At 45.1% G+C, this 17,914-nt stretch overlaps 1 protein-coding gene across 2 annotated transcripts in view; it reads left to right on the top strand.

Moving 5' to 3' along the window:
• The window catches only part of cryl1 (crystallin, lambda 1), a 33,810-nt gene that overhangs the window by 6,809 nt on the left and 9,087 nt on the right, over window positions 1-17,914 (top strand). For both annotated transcript variants that reach the window (XM_014173969.2, NM_001140447.1), the window contains 3 exon segments: window positions 8,655-8,816; window positions 9,858-10,052; window positions 16,341-16,449. In XM_014173969.2, coding sequence (XP_014029444.1) covers window positions 8,655-8,816; window positions 9,858-10,052; window positions 16,341-16,449 — 466 coding nt within the window.

The following is a 17,914-nucleotide window of genomic DNA, read 5'->3' as shown; positions in this document are numbered from 1 at the left end:
GGGAGGCCCCGGTGCACAACTGAGCAAAAGGACAAGTACATTATAGTGTCTAGTTTGAGAAACAGAAGCCTCACAAGTCCTCAACTGGCAGCTTCATTAAATAGTACCCGCAAAACACCAGTTTCAACGTCAACAGTGAAGAGGCGACTCCGGGATGCTGGCCTTCTAGGCAGAGTTGCAAAGAAAAAGCCATATCTCAGACTGGCCAATAAAAAGAAAAGATTAAGATGGGCAAAAGAACACAGACACTGGACAGATGAAGATTGGAAAAAAGTGTTATGAACAGACAAATCTAAGTTTGAGGTGTTCGGATCACAAAGAAGATGCTGGAGGAGTGACGCCATCTGTCAATCATGGTGGAGACATTGTGATGGTCTGGGGGTGCTTTGGTGGTGGTAAAGTGGATGATTTGTACAGGGTAAAAGGGATCTTGAAGAAGGAAGGCTATCACTCCATTTTGCAATGCCATGCCATACCCTGTGGATGGCGCTTAATTGGAGCCAATTTCCTCCTACAACAGGATAATGGGCCAAAGCACAGCTCCAAACTACGCAATAACTATTTAGGGAAGAAGCAGTCAGCTGGTATTCTGTCTATAATGGAGTGGCCAGCACAGTCACCGGTTCTCAACCCTATTGAGCTGTTGTGGGAGAAGCTTGACCGTATGGTACGTAAGAAGTGCCCATCAAGCCAATCCAATTTATGGGAGGTGCTTCAGGAAGCATGGGGTGAAATCTCTTCAGATTACCTCAACAAATTGACAACTACAATGCCAAAGGTTTACAAGGCTGTAATTGCTGCAAATGGAGGATTCTTTGACTAAAGCAAAGTTTGAAGGACACAATTGTTGTTTCAATTTAAAATCATTATATATAACCTTGTCAACATCTTGACTATATTTCCTATTCATTTTGCAACTAATTTCATGTATGTTTTCATGGAAAACAAGGACATTTCTAAGTGACCCCAAACTTTTCTTAATTAAAAAAAAAGTATAGAGGCCCTGAGGGTGCATCACAATAGTCTAGAACAATAGCCACGCGACTCTTAAGATACCAAGGAAGTTTGCACAACCCTTCACCAGATTTTCCCATCCCCTCCCAAGAAAGGTTGGCTTTCAGAGCTTTCCTGTAATGAAAGGTATAGGAGGAGGGTGGTATAGGAGAGACAATGAGAGAAGCCACATGACAGTTGAATTCCTTACAGTGTGGTTAACCATCTCATCACTCATCTGGTCTTAGTCCCGCTTTACACACGCTCACAAACACACCACGCGAGCCAGGAAGTGTGGTCTTTTAGCCAAAGACAGGAGTCACATTCCATCCGACACACCAGTATTGACAACACTGTCTCTCTTTGAGGGGAAGGAAGGCCTGCTCAGTGGGCACATGGGAGATGGGTATATTTTATCACACAGGTTTAATCATTACAGTGTATCGATTCAAATCATCATGTAATACTGTGGCAGAGAACAAAAGAAGGTGTTTTAGAGAGTTGTGGGGAAATGCTGCTGGGAAATATTCAGAGTATCTTTTCCTGGTTCAGATACGTTTCCTCACTGACTGCAGTTCACTCAGTGTTTCCCTAGTGTATCAAATGTATTTGTCACATGCTTCGTAAACAACAGGTGTAGTTAAACAGTGACATGCTTACTTACGGGCCCTTCCCAATAATGCAGAGAGAAAAAAAAATAGAAAAATAATAAGACAAGAAATAAATACACAGTGAGGAATAAATACACAATGAGTAATGATAACTGGCTATATACACGGGGTACCAGTACTGAGTCGATGTGCAGGGGTATGAAGTAATTCAGGTAGATATGTACATATAGGTAGGGAGAAAGTGACTAGGCAAGAGAACAGATAATAAACAGTAGCAGCAGCTTATGCGACGAGTCAAAAGAGTTGGTGTAAAAAGGGTCAATGCAGATAGTCCGGGTAGCTATTGCTTAACTATTTATCAGTCTTATGGCTTGGGGATAGAAGCTGTTCAGGGTTCTGTTGATTCCAGACTTGGTACACCGGTACCGCTTTCCGTTCGATGGCAGACAGAACACACTATGACTTGAGTCTGACTATTTTTTAGTGCTTTCCTCTGACACTGCCTGGTATAGAGGTCCAGGATGGCAGGGAGCTTGGCCCTAGTGATGCACTCGGCCGTACGCACTACCCTCTGTAACGCCTTACGGTCGGATGCCAAGCAGTTCCCATATCAAGCCGTGATGCAGCCAGTCTAGATGCTCTCATAGGTGCAGCTGTAGAACTTTTTTGAGGATCAGAGGGGCCCATTCCGAATCTTTTCAGTCTCCTGAGGAGGAAGAGGTGTTGTCGTGCCTTCTTCACAACTATGTTGGTGAGTGTGGACCATGATAATTCCTTAGAGATGAGGACACAGTGGAACTAGAAGCTCTCGACCTGCTCCTCTACAGCCCCGTCGATGTGGATCGGGCCGTGCTCGGCTCCATGTCCTGTAATCTACAACCAGCTCCTTTGTCTTGTTGAGGGAGTGGTTGTTGCCCTGGTACCACACTGCCAGGTCACTGACCACCTCCCTACAGGCTGTCTCATTGTCATCGGTGATCAGGCCAACCTCTGTCGTGTCGTTAGCAAACCTAATGATGGTGTTGGAGTTGTGCTTGGCCATGCAGTCATGGGTGAACAAGGAGTACAGGAGGTGACTAAGCACGCACCCCTGAGAGGCCCCTGTGTTGAGGGTCAGCGTGACGGATGTGGTGTTGCCTACCCTCAGCACAAGTCCAGGATCCAATTCCAGAGGGAGGTGTTAAGTCACAGGGTACTGAGCTTAGTGATGAGCTTGAAGGGCACAATGGTGTTGAATACTGAGCTATAGTCAATGAACAGCATTCTCACATAGGTGGTCTTCTTGCTCAGGTGGGAGAGGACTGTGTGGAGTGCAATATCAATTGCGTCATCTGTGGATCTGTTGGAGTGGGTCCAGGGTGTCTGGGATGATGGCGTTGATGTGAGCTATGACCAGCCTTTCAAAGCTTTTCAAGGCTAGTCATCTTTTTTTTAAAAATGTATATTATTTTATTTCACCATTATTTAACCAGGTAAGCTAATTGAAAACAAGTTCTCATTTACAACTGCGACCTGGCCAAGATAAAGCAAAGCACTGCGACACAAACAACAACACAGAGTTACACATGGAATAAAGAAGTGTACAGTCAATAACACAATATAAAAAGAAAGTCTATATACAGTATGTGCAAATGGTGTGAGGAGGCCATAGTAGCGAAGTAATTACAATTTAGCAAAGTAACACTGGAGTCATAGATGAGCAGATGATGATGTGCAAGTAGAAATACTGGTGTGCAGAAAAGTAAATAAAAACAATTTGGGGATGAGGTAGGTAGATTGGGTGGGCTAGTTACAGATGGGCTATGTATAGCTGCAGCGATCGGTTAGCTGCTCAGATAGCTGATGTTTAAAAAAAAGTAACTTATTATTTTTTTTATTTTTTTTGCAATTCGTTCCAGTTATTGGCAGCAGAGAACTGGAAGGAAAGGTGGCCAAAGGAGGTGTTGGCTTTGGGGATGACCAGTGAGATACCTGCTGGAGCGCGTGCTACGGGTGGGTGTTGTTATCGTGACCAGTGAGCTGAGATAAGGCGTAGCTTTACCTAGCATAGACTTATAGATGACCTGGAGCCAGTGGGTCTGGTGACGAATATGTAGCGAAGGCCAGCCGACTAGAGCATACAGGTCGCAGTGGTGGGTGGTATAAGGAACCTTGCTGACAAAACGGATGGCACTGTGATAGACTGCATCCAGTTTGCTGAGTAGAGTATTGGAAGCTATTTTGTAAATGACATCGCCGAAGTCAAGGATCGGTAGGATAGTCAGTTTTACGAGGGTGTGTTTGGCGGCGTGGGTGAAGGAGGCTTTGTTGCAAAATAGGAAGCCGATTCTAGATTTAATTTTTGATTGGAGATGTTTAATATGAGTCTGGAAGGAGAGTTTACAGTCTAACCAGACACCTAGGTATTTGTAGTTGTCCACATATTCTAAGTCAGAACCGTCCAGAGTAGTGATGCTAGTCGGGCGGGCGGGTGCAGGCAGCGAACAGTTGAAAAGTATGCATTTGGTTTTACTAGAGTTTAAGAGCAGTTGAAGGCCACAGAAGGAGTGTTGTATGGCATTGAAGCTCGTTTGGAGGTTAGTTAACCTCTCTGGGGTATGTGGGACGCTAGCCAGTGAAATGGCAGTGCGGAAAATTCAAAACAACAAAAATCTCATAATTCAAATTTCTCAAACATACAACTATTATATCCCATTTTAAAGATACACTTCTCGTTAATCCAACCACATTGTCCGATTTCAAAAAGGCTTTATGGTGAAAGCATAACATTAGATTATGTTAGGACAGCGCCTAGACAAGAAAAATCACACAGCTATTTTCCAAGCAAGGAGAGGCGTCACAAAAACCAGAAATACTGCTAATATTAATCACTAACCTTTGATGATCTTCATCAGATGGCACTCATAGGACTTCATGTTACACAGTACATGTATGTTTTGCTCGATAAAGTTCATATTTATATCCAAAAACCCAATTTTTATATTGGCGTGTAATGTTCAGAAATGTTTTGCCTCCCAAAACTTCCGGTGAATGAGCACATCAATTTACAGAAATACTCATCATAAATGTTGATAAAATATTCAACAGTTATTTAAAGAATTATAGATACACTTCTCCTTAATGCAACCGCATGTCAGATTTCAAAAAAGCTTTACGGCGAAAGCAAATTTTGCAATAATCTGAGTACAGCGCTCAGATATCAAAACAAGCCATACAGATACCTGCCATTTTGGAGTCAACAGAAATGACAGAAATTACATTATAAATATTCACTTACCTTTGCTCTTCATCGGAATGCACTCCCAGGAATCCCAGTTCCAGAATAAATGTTTGTTTTGTTCGATAAAGTCCATAATTTATGTCCAAATACCTCCTTTTTGTTCGCGCGTTTAGTCCACTACTCCAAATGCAGGAAGCGCGTGCAAAATGTCACGACGAAAAGTTAAAAAAAGTTATATTTACGTTCGTAGAAACATGTCAAACGATGTATAGCATCAATCTTTAGGGTGTTTTTATCATAAATCTTCAGTAATATTCCAACCGGAAAATTCCAATGTCTTCAAAAAAGAAAAGGAACACAGTTAACTCTCACGGGAGCACGCACCACTGAGCTCATGTCATTTTCTCAATCGTCTACTTCCAGGAGCTCTTATTCTCTCCCTATTCACAGTAGAAGCATGAAACAACATTCTAAAGACTGTTGACATCTAGTGGAAGCCTTAGGAAGTGCAAAATGAACCCTAAGTCACTATAGGCAATCACTTGAAAAACTACAAACCTCAGATTTCCACACTTCCTGGTTGGATTTTTCTCAGGTTTTTGCCTGCCGCATGAGTTCTGTTATACTCACAGACATCATTCAAACAGTTTTAGAAACTTCAGTGTGTGTTCTATCCAAATCTACTAATAATATGCATATCCTACCTTCTGAGCCTGAGTAGCAGGCAGTTTACTACGGGCACGCCTTTCATCTGGACGTCAAAATACTGCCCCCTACCCTAGAGAAGTTAACAGTGTCCAAAGAAGGGCCAGAAGTATACAGAATGGTGTCGTCTGCGTAGAGGTGGATCAGGGAATCAGCCGCAGCAAGAGCGACATTGTTGATATATACAGAGACAAGAGTCGGCCCGAGAATTGAACCCTGTGGTACCCCCATAGACTGCCAGAGGTCTGGACAACAGGCCCTCCGATTTGACACACTGATCTCTGTCTGATGTCTGAGAAGTAGTTGTTGAACCAGGCGAGGCAGTCATTTGAGAAACCAAGGCTGTTGAGTCTACCGACAAGAATGTAGTGATTGACAGAGTCGAAAGCCTTGGCCAGGTCGATGACAGTACTGTCTTTTATCGATGGCGGTTACGATATCGTTTAGTACCTTGAGTGTGGCTGAGGTGCACCCGTGACCAGCTCGGAAAACGGATTGCACAGCGGAGAAGGTACGGTGGGATTTGAAATGGTCAGTGATCTGTTTATTAACTTGGCTTTTGAAGACAGGGCAGGATGGATATAGGTCTGTAACAGTTTGGGTCTAGAGTGTCACCCCCTTTGAAGAGGGGGATGACCGTGGCAGCTTTCCAATCTTTAGGGATCTTGGATGATACGAAAGAGAGGTTGAACAGACTGGTAATAGGGGTTGCAACAATGGCGGCGGATAATTTTAGAAAGAGAGGGTCCAGATTGTCTAGCCCAGCTGATTTGTACAGGTCCAGGTTTTGCAGCTCTTTCAGAACATCTGCTATCTGGATTTGGGTGAAGGAGAAGCTGGGGAGGCTTGGGCGAGTAGCTGCGGGGGGGTGTGGAGCTGTTGGCCAGGGTTGGGGTAACCAGGTAGGCCAGCTGTAGAGATGCTTATTGAAATTCTCAATTATCGTGGATTTATCGGTGGAAAAGCATGCATTTAGGCAGGTTACATTCGCTTTCTTGGGCACAGGGACTATGGTGGTCTGCTTGAAACATGTAGGTATTACAGACTAGGTCAGGGAGAGGTTGAAAACGTCAGTGAAGAGTACACGTCCTGTTAATCCGTCACGGCTTTGTGAATGTTGACCTGTTTAAAGGTCTTACTCACATCGGCTACGGAGAGTGAGATCACACTGTCGTCCGGAACAATTGGTGCTCTCATGCTTCACGCTTTCATTTATGCTAACCTCATTCTGAATCAAGTTATTTATTCTACTGTTACAGTTTCAGACAGTGGTCAAGTAGGCCACTGTGCCTATTTGATCATCATGTAGGCCTACCATAGTGGCCTTCCATTAAAAAAAAACAATGGAGAAAATATATCCTATTACATTTTAAAATGGAAATGGCTGTTCTATCATTGTGTACAGTAGCAGCCATGTGTGGTGTTCAATGTAGGCCTACATTCCATGAGACTTAAAAAAAAAACATGTGGGCTTAACATGAACCTGTTTATCAACTTGTCCTTCAGACAAGGAAAGGTTGTGTTATTGGATACAAGAAACCACTTTACAAAATAAAATGCATTATTATTCCCATACCATTATTACAGAGACTCAGACAAATGGCTACCCTCTGCCTATTGACTACTTAGCTTATTCAAAATACAACACTAAAAAGCTCTTTACCTAACTCGCTTTCAGAGATGTCTAGAAATGTATACGTTTTGTGCTCTTGTAGGAAGCATTGCACTCCCCAATTGCTGACTACAAATGATCTATAACTGGGCTAATAACTCATTAACTAGCAAAGGTTATGAACAAATGTGGTCACGTGGCTACATGCAGCTCTCGCTTTGATCTCAAAACAAGCGCATCTACTCACGACTGCTCATGCTGTTAACACAGTCCATTTCAAAGTGAATGGCACAGATCCATTTATGGCAATGGTCTATTTACATATAGGCCTACTGCAGCTCTGATTGGTAATGCCACACCGGTCTGTGTGGAGTATGGGCTGAGTCATGTGTGTCAATGCAATAGAATCCTACTCTGCGTTCTGCCTACAACAAAATCTCTTGCTTATTAGTTTTGCATACTAAGTCTTGAATAGTTTGTTTTCTTTCGGTATGTTGCATTGAAAGTGGGTAATATTGTGTTGATTCGATCACAGTTCCCACAATAAAGGGAAACGTTGATAGTGTAAACAAAGGGGGAAAACTCTAGAAAGTTAAATCTCGTGATTCTCTGCGCGGGCTGATATTTATTCTGCATGGCAGTCCTGGGGGAGTTTAGAGGGAACATTACCTGCAGCCATTGTGTAGTTAATCTAACCTGGTTAGTTTAGTTAGGTGAAAGAGCATCGTGGGGAGGGAGCATCATGACCTTCAATACACTTGTCTGTGCATATTGGTGAGTGATGAATTAAACAGGATAAAGCAAAAGCAGTGTTCTGTATTAATTTCTAAGAAGCAATGATATTATCATGTCAAATATGTTTGTTTCAGTGGGGTTTCTATGGTTATCATGTTTGTATTGAAACACTTATGTCAGCAATACACGACCTTCTCGTGACCGGGGACCATGAGAAGTACCGATGAGTAGTATTTCCTAAACCACCATTCCTTCCATCATTGGAGTTGTGACATTTCCCCTTACTGTTAAAATAAAGAGGAAATGTAATTTAAAGGCACGACCCCATGTTTGAATGTTTTCAAGGGAAAACAATATTCCCTTTCAGTCTTAAGAAATAGGTAGTCTTATAGGAAGATGTCATGACATGTCTTATAACTATGTGTTCAAGACATTACAGCTCATATCATGTGCCATATTGTGGTTAACGACAGCCATATAGCTGGGAAAGTAGTTGTTTTCCCCTTTTAATTTACCCAAATAAAAATGGTGTGAAATAGAACAATGCAAATGATGTGAAATAGAACAATGCAATTCTCCCAGCAGAAAATGTTTCATTTGAAAGTACACCATGTTTGTTCTCATCAGTCTTTACATTGTATTTCTGTATGTCCTAATATTTGTTCATAATTTTGCACTGAATGTCCCTGTTCCCACTGCGATGACCTTAAATCTGTTAAATGTATTAACTTTCCTGTCACATTTTCTCTGCTAAACAAGCGTGTGTGTCTGTGTACAGGAGTGTGTGTTTGAGGAGATCGAGGCCAAGCGGAGTGTCTTCCAGGCGGTGGAGAGTCATGTGGGAGAGGGGGTGATCCTCAGTAGCTCCACCTCCTGCCTGTTGCCTAGCAACATCTTCTCCCAGGTCCAGAATCGGAAGCGCTGCATCATATCTCACCCGGTCAGTACAGCGCTACCACAAACACCAAGGCTGTGTCCAATATGGCACCCTATACAGAGCACTACTTTTGGCCAAACCCTGCACAGCATAGGGAACAGGATGCAATTTCAGATTTGCACAAGCTCTCGTTCTCCCTGTCCGAGGAAGAAGTTTTTATGTTTGCACAAGGGAATGACCCATCCATTCCAGTTGTGGCATTTGTAACCTTCACATTCTAACCCTTCTGTTGCAACACTACATTTTATTGCACTTCAGTCCTTGTCTTCCCCCAGTCTCCTAACAGCTAGCTAACCACGGACCCTTATCACCTTGACGCTGAAACACAAACACGTGCAGTCCTTCTATGGCCGGAGAGAGACGAGTTCACCTTTACCTGGGAAAGTGCGCGTACGTGCATGTGTATGGTGAATGTTTAGCCTAATCCCCCAATGGTTTTACCTCAGTGCCACTCCTATCAGAGAGGCCTTCACAGAGGAGAATGTGTGTGATAATCCCTGCTCATCGATAGCCCCTGTGTGTATAATGGCTTACAGAGTAATGCGGTCCAACACAGAGAAAGGACAACACATTAGCTTCCTGTCTCCTCTCCCTCATCTGCACTGATGTGAGGGAGCTGTACTAGTCCACTGTATTTTTTTATACATTTTTAATCATATCAAATAAAGAAAATAGCAGGGATCCCCAACTGGTGGCCCGCGGGCCGAATTTGGCATGGCGGGTGGATTTACCCCCCCCCCAGGTTTTCTGCGCAAAAACAAAAAATGCCAGAAAATCTGCTCCCAAGTATTCCCACGCATAATAAAGAGACACGTGATCATATACAAATGTAAGCAAGGTTTGAAATTATTATGTTTTAGTCAAATCTGTTTGGACATCTTGCAGTCAATTTGCAGTCTACAAATTATTTGTAATAATGATGTTTTGGCCCACAGCTGAATCTAGTTGATGATCCCTGGAATAGAGGAAATGAAGAGATGGTCTATTGATATGGAGATGTTCTCTCTGTAGTTGTTTTGAGCTGATGAGTTTCACCCCCTACAGGTGAACCCGCCCTACTACGTACGTCTGGTGGAGCTGGTGCCACACCCAGAGACGTTGGTGGAGGTGGTGGATACCACCCACGCCCTGATGACTGCCGTGGGCCAGGCTCCCGTCAGGCTGAAGAAAGAGATTGACGGCTTCGCCCTGAACCGTGTGCAGTACGCCATCATCGCCGAGTCCTGGAGGCTGGTCAAGGTGGGAGACTGAATACTGTGCAACATACCCTTCTCTCTTATCACTGTATTGGTCTCTTAAATAGTTTGGAACCAAGGGATTATGTATCATGAGTGGAGGTGGATTTGGCTGATGTTGACACTGGCAGTCCTTGTAGACAAGAGTCCATCAGACCTTGCAGCTTTGAACTTTGGATCCTTAATACCGGTAGTTCTGCTGATGGTCGTGTTTAAATAGGAGTGGAGGGGGAAGTGTCTGTCAGCTGCCTTCAGGTCTCCATGCTCTCTATCTAAAAATGTAACTGTGATATAATGGGGCTAAATGAACCTCCAGCTCTATATACCACCACACGGATTGAGGATGTGAGGGGATGAATCCTTCCTGGAGACACAGGCACTCAACTTGATTGATTGATTGATTGATTGATTTCATTGGGAGATGTGTTTGAGTTACATGCGCGCATCTCAAGTCGAGATTCGTCCCGATGTGTTTTATTTCCTAGTGCTTGTTTAAAGAGCTGAACTCTTAGGGCTGGTTTTCAGATCTGAGATTAAGCCTAGTCCTGGACTAAAAACAAGCTCAATGGAGAATATCTATTGAAAGTGCTTTTTAGTCCAGGAATAAGATGAATCACAATCACTTAATCACTCTGGTTTAACAGCGAGCAGTATGGAGAGCCAACAATGTCCCTTTGATTTTCTATCTACAATCCCACCCCGATAGACTATTGAACAGGTCATATCACTGTACCACCCTGATACTGAGGCTAATGCTTTGAATGGTACACCACTGTATTCTGCCCTGCCGCAATGTTCACCCCTTCAGACATGAATTGTCTCAGCCACATGGCAGCAGGGAGGATAATGTGTAAGAAATCCCATCACTCATCTCAGTGTTGACAGAGGAAAGGGCTAATGGCAGCAATCTAGGGCTTACGTCAATCAGTGAGCTCCATTATCTCAGACAGAAGATCAACCACAGTCCTTCTGTCTTTGTCAGCACACAACTATAATGGAGCACTTTTTGGGGGGGTAGATTTACAATAGACTCCCCACATTCAGCTGCCTGACACAGTGCACTTTGTCTCTGCAGTACAGTTACAGTACACCTGTATCAGATGCTCCCGGACCGGTCTGAACTGGTCTCCCAGACCCATCCAGCCCTCACGGCTAGGGTACTGCTATCATGTCAAAAAAACAGTAGCTAGCCAGGACAAGAGAAGCACTTACAGCAGGAGCTGCTTTTGCCACAACAGCAGGCTAGGAATCAGCCAAAATATACATGTTTACAAAAACCACAGGTGTTTGTATGTAACCTTCACACTCAATACAGTTAACGAGGCGTCCATGGATTATGTTTATGTCTTGGTATGCAATAGCCTACCAACCTCCTCTCACTTTCACTCAAATGGACTGTGTGGGTAGAGTGAGTCGAGTGAGAAAGCTGTGGAAACTGTCTAATAGGTGGGTGTGGGGGCAGGAAGGGGAAGATGATGTGTCCTTGTGAAAAGCCTGGTCTTTGAAGGGACAGAACTACAGACCATCTCAAGGTGACCAGTCAGTCAGTCAGTCACCCTGCTTGCCTTAATCTCTACTCTGTCAACACAGGCACCGACACCATGAGTGTTTTTCCACTGGCTGGCCTGGGCAGATGATAAGAAAACGAGAGAGCACAGTGGTTATGTGTGTATGAGGATGTGACGGGTGCCTAGTTTTGGTAAGGCTGTGGTTGAGTCGAGAATTGCACAGATTGAAGATGAAGCCTTTGCAGCGATGTCTGCAGGCTTCAGCCATCACCTGGTTCAACAAACGATCTCCATTCCTGTTGGCCTCCTGTAATCTCATCGTGGTTATTACAGTAGCGTCTTTGTGAAGTGAAGTATTTATTGATGTGAACCCTAGACTATATGATGTGAACAGTGAATTGTAAGATTTTCCATGAGGTGACAGTGTCACTTCCCTATCCTGGTCATCCATATCAGCAGAAAGAGAGCAAAAGTTTCCCAATAATATCATTTCAACATTCTTAAAGGAAGTGAAAGCACAAATCATTGTAGATGTATGTTACAAAAAGCAAAGATCGGAATCACATGGTAAGGAGTGCTGAAGTCGCTTTGTCAGGTCACTGTCACTCATTTGGCGACTCCAATTAGCATTGATCTTCATGACCGTTAAGAGTCAATGGACCCCTACCCAAGAAGAGAATTCTTCTACTTCCATGGTCTTCCTTGACCTGAAGCATACAACAACATGGTTTACATCCCAGTTGAATGCACACAGGCAGTCGGAACAGGCCGACCTACTCCATTCAGTGTGGATGTGCATTAGCGTGTAACGCTGAAGTTTCTTTAAAGAGTTACCCAGATAGGTGAAGTGAGCCTTCAGAGTGAAAAGTCACAGCTCTCGTGAGCTCAGTCAGTCCATTCAACAAAGCGGTGTGGTCACGCTCTAATGGAAATCCAATGGAGTCTGTTACTGAAAATGCATCAGCTGATATCTCAAAATGCTGTACAGAAACCCAGCCTAAAACCCCAAACAGCAAGCAATGCAGGTGTAGAAGCACGGTGGCTAGGAAAAACTCCCTAGAAAGGCCAAAACCTACGAAGAAACCTAGAGAGGAACCAGGCTATGAAGGGTGGCCAGTCCTCTTCTGGCTGTTCCGGGTGGAGATTATAACAGCACATGGCCTAGATGTTCAAATGTTCATAAATGACCAGCATGGTCAAATAATAATAATCATAGTAGTTGTCGAGGGTGCAACAAGTCAGTAACACAAGAGTAAGTGTCAGTTGGCTTTTTCATAGCCGATCTTTGAGAGTATCTCTACCGCTCCTGCTGTCTCTAGAGAGTTGAAAACAGCAGGTCTGGGACAGGTAGCACGTCCGGTGAACAGGTCAGGGTTCCAGCAGGTCTGGGACAGGTAGCACGTCCGGTGAACAGGTCAGTGTTCCATTGACGCAGGCAGTACAGTTGGAACTGGAGCAGCAGCACGGCCAGGTGAACTGGGGACAGCAAGGAGTCATCAAGCCAGGTAGTCCTGAGGCATGGTCCTAGGGCTCAGGTCCTCCGAGAGAGAGAGAATTAGAGAGCATATTTAAATTCACACAGGACACCGGAAAAGACAAGAGAAATACTCCAGATGTGACAGACTGACCCTAGCCCCCTGACACATAAACTACTGCAGCATAAATACTGGAGGCTGAGACAGGAGGGGTCAGGAGACACTGTGGCCCCATCCGATGAAACCCCCCGGACAGGGCCAAACAGGAAGGATATAACCCCACCCACTTTGCCAAAGCATAGCCCCCACACCACTGGAGGGATATCTCCAACCACCAACATACCATCCCGGGACAAGGCCGAGTATAGCCCACAAAGATCTCCGCCACGGCACAATCCAAGGGGGGGGGGGGGGGGGGGCAACCCAGACAGGAAGACCACGTCAGTGACTCAACCCACTCAAGTGACGCACCCCTCCCAGGGACGGCATGGAAGAACACCAGTAAGCCAGTGACTCAGCCCCTGTAATAGGGGTAGAGGCAGAGTATCCCAGTGGAAAGAGGGGAAACCGGCCAGGCAGAGACAGCAAGGGCGGTTCGTTGCTCCAGCCTTTCCGTTCACCTTCACACCCCTGGGCCAGACTACACTTAATCATAGGACCTACTGAAGAGATGTGTCTTCAGTAAAGACTTAAAGACTTATACCACAGCTAAAGGGCTGTTCTAAAGCATGATGCAACGCTGAGTAAAGCCAGCATCAACTCAGCTGTTGGCATGTTATCCTCCTTTACCTAGATACACACACCTCGTGCATGACAATGTACTGTAAGCTCACTGAGTGCGGCTCACTGATGTCACAGTTTGGGAATCTGGTCTATACTGCATGGTTCGTCCTCTCATTTCGTCATAAGCACTCAGACAAAGGAAGTTGGAAACTTGTTATACTGTACTGTTAACACCAGGGCTTAGGCTACCTGGTAACTAATAGGAATGATATGGCATCTATAGAAATGTACTAGTCACATAGCCTACATAGAATAATTCTACTTACAGTGGGGGGGAAAAGTATTTGATCCCCTGCTGATTTTATACGTTTGTCCACTGATAAAGAAAGGATCAGTCTATCATTTTAATGGTAGGTTTATTTGAACAGTGAGAGACAGAATAACAACAAAATCATCCAGAAAAACACTCTTCAAGGGAGTGCTCCTAATCTCAGTTTGTTACCTGTATAAAAGACACCTGTCCACAGAAGCAATCCATCAATCAGATTCCAAACTCTCCACCATGGCCAAGACCAAAGAGCTCTCCAAGGATGTCAGGGACAGGATTGTAGACCTACACAAGGCTGGAATGGGCTACAAGACCATCGCCAAGCAGCTTGGTGAGAAGGTGACAACATTTGGTGCGATTATTCGCAAATGGAAGAAACACAAAAGAACTGTCAATATCCCTCGGCCTGGGGCTCCATGCAAGATCTCACCTCGTGGAGTTGCAATGATCATGAGAACGGTGAGGAATCAGCCCAGAACTACACGGGAGGATCTTGTGAATGATCTCAAGGCAGCTGGGACCATAGTCACCAAGAAAACAATTGGTAACACACTACGCCGACAACGACTGAAATCCTGCAGTGCCTGCAAGGTCCCCCTGCTCAAGAATACATATACATGCCCATCTGAAGTTTGCCAATGAACATCTGAATGATTCAGAGGACAACTGGTGAAAGTGTTGTGGTCAGATGAGACCAAAATGGAGCTCTTTGGCATCAACTCAACTCGCCGTGTTTGGAGGAGGAGGAATGCTGCCTATGACCCCAAGAACACCATCTCCACCGTCAAACATGGAGGTGGAAACATTATGCTTTGGGGGTGTTTTTCTGCTAAGAGGACAGGACAACTTCACTGCATCAAAGGGACGATGGACGGGGCCATGTACCGTCAAATCTTGGGTGAGAACATCCTTCCCTCAGCCAGGCTCATTGAAAATGGGTTGTGGATGGGTATTCCAGCATGACAATGACCCAAAACACACGGCCAAGGCAACAAAGGAGTGGCTCAAGAAGAAGCACATTAAGGTCCTGGAGTGGCCTAGCCAGTCTCCAGACCTTAACCCCATAGAAAATCTGTGGAGGGAGCTGAAGGTTCGAGTTGCCAAACGTCAGCCTCGAAACCTTAATGACTTGGAGAAGATCTGCAAAGAAGAGTGGGACAAAATCCCTCCTGAGATGTGTGCAAACCTGGTGGCCAACTACAAGAAACGTCTGACCTCTGTGATTGCCAACAAGGGTTTTGCCACCAAGTACTAAGTCATGTTTTGCAGAGGGGTCAAATACTTATTTCCCTCATTAAAATGCAAATCATTTTATAAAATTTTTGACATGCGTTTTTCTGGATCTTTTGTTGTTATTCTGTCTCTCACTGTTCAAATAAACCTACCATTAAAATTATAGACTGATCATTTCTTTGTAAGTGGGCAAAAGTACAAAATCAGCAGGGGATCAAATACTTTTGTCCCCCACTGTAGGTGGTAACTACCTGGTATCTAGTGGTGCCCTCCCCAAACTAAAATTCTTAATATGTTATAATTTTATCTTGTAAGTACATAGGCCTACCTGGTCATTGCTGTAAAAAATGTCAGAACGCTGAGTGTTATGGTCTTTTATGTAGGCTTAATAATGGAGAGTTCAAGTGAAGTGTCACTGATATTAATATTACATAGACAGACACACGGAACTTGGCCTTTGAGTCCAAGCCAGCGTGGGAAAGCGGAGTGGCTGAGAACGCAGCCGGTAGCTCCCGGACATTACAGCAGAGGAAAGGCCCCTTTTCACAGCTGCCCCCCCGCCTGGACGCTGCCTCGCGATGCCAAGATAACGGGCCCGTTGTTGGCCCGCAGGAAGCGAACAAAGGCGACCCTGTCCCTGTTCCCCTCTACTCTCTTGATCTGTGTGCATGCTTTGATTTCCCCCTGGTTAGCCAACAGGTATCTGTTGAGCAGTAATCTGAGTGGAGAACAGCAGGGCCTGTCCCAGGCCTGGCGCTGCCCTCACAGCCTCCTCTGTACCCTCCCATTATCCTGGGACACAGAATGGGATGATTGGGGAAACCCAATCTGGTGGGAGTAGCCTTAATGCTGCTCTGCTCTGGTGGGATGAAATAACAAGGGTCTTCTAGTCTACTGCTCCGACAGACAGACAGACAGACAGAGACCGTTCGTTCGTGGGCAGGTAGAGCACTACAGTGGTGGGGGGGGGGGGTGGTGGTCTTGTCTTTTGTTGAATCTGAGTTCATTGCTTCCTCCCGTTTCAGGACGGTGTCATTTCAGTCAAGGACATTGACCTGGTGATGTCAGAGGGGCTGGGAATGCGTTATGCTTTTATTGGTCCCATGGAAACCATGCACCTCAACGCACCTGAAGGTAAGTTCCTCCTTTTGACTTACACAAAGAGAGAACGTCTCCAAAGAATAAATATTTATATCCTGTCCTCTTTGTCGTGTGTAATTGTGACAAATTAACAATGTACGGTGGTCACATGGTTGGTTGAAGGGCAGAGCTTATGACCAGACTGTGATATTAGGGTTCAAAGAGGTTGATCTGCCAGACCCTGAACAGCTGATAAAAGGAGGAGGAGCTGTGGCTACCATCACATGTCTCAGTACCCTTTTACCATATAATTTCACCACCAATCCAAGGTGGTGTAGCAGTCAGGCGTCTTCGTCTAGTCGTGTTCCGTGTATATCTTTTTATATATTTTTCTTTGCATAGATTTTTTTTAATTTTTTTATTAACTTTAACATACTCTCCTGCAACCCGCCTCACCCAATGTGGTATGGATCTGCTATTTTCTTTACTTTAGAACCGGAACCCCCAACAGAAGCTAGCCAGCTAACTAGCTACTGGCTAGTAGTCTGCTAGCCACTGCTAGCAGTCATCAGCTAGCCTTTAGCCCGGACAACTCCTGCCAGTCTGCACAGCGCGATTCAACCCAGAGCATATCGGACTTCTTCTTCTTCATATCTCCGGATTCCTACCGCAAGCTCTGAACCTTTTCAACTGGATCATCACAGCTAGCTATCTGAGTGTTTACTCCTGGCTAACGTCTCTGTCCCGAAGCAAGCACCAATTAGCCTAGAGCTAGCCTATGCTAGGCCCATCTCCTGCCTAGCTGAAGAGGTCTGTCAGCCACTCCTTGGGCTACAATACCTATTTTGTCAATTGGCCTGCAGCCCTTTTACTGCCGATACGGAGCCCCGCCGATTCATCACGACGTAATCCGCCCGAGGGTGTTTTTCAACAGGCTCCTCCGTCGCAACGTCCCCTGAATGCCCATCTGCTAGCCGCGGCCCGCTAGCTGGCTAGAGCATATCGGACTGTTAGCTGAAGGGGTCCATCAGCCAATTGGCCTGGACCCTTTTACGACACAGAGCCCTGCTGATCCATCACGACTGGTCTGCCGACGTAACCGCACGAGGGGGCTACGACAGACTGCCTCCGTCCCTCTAAGGCCCTTCTGCTAGCCCCGGCCCGCTAGCTGTCTGAATCGCCGTGCCTCCAGCTCGCCTAGCTACTCACTGGACCCTATGATCACTCGGCTACGCATGCCTCTCCCTAATGTCAATATGCCTTTTCCGTTGCTGTTTTGGTCAGGGATTATTTTCTTATTTCACTGTAGAGCCTCCAGCCCTGCTCAATATGCCTTAGCTAACCCATTTGCGGTGACCTCACCTGGTTTAAATGGTGTCTCTAGAGACAATACCTCTCTCATTGTCACTCAATGCCTAGGTTTACCTCCACTGTATTCACATCCTACCATACCTTTTGTCTGTACATTATACCTTGAATCTATTCTACCGCGCCCAGAAACCTGTTCCTTTTACTCTCT

The sequence above is a fragment of the Salmo salar genome, chromosome ssa25 (assembly GCF_905237065.1).
Source record: "Salmo salar chromosome ssa25, Ssal_v3.1, whole genome shotgun sequence".
Lineage (NCBI taxonomy): Eukaryota > Metazoa > Chordata > Actinopteri > Salmoniformes > Salmonidae > Salmo > Salmo salar.
This window is presented reverse-complemented; position numbering and strand designations above follow the sequence as displayed.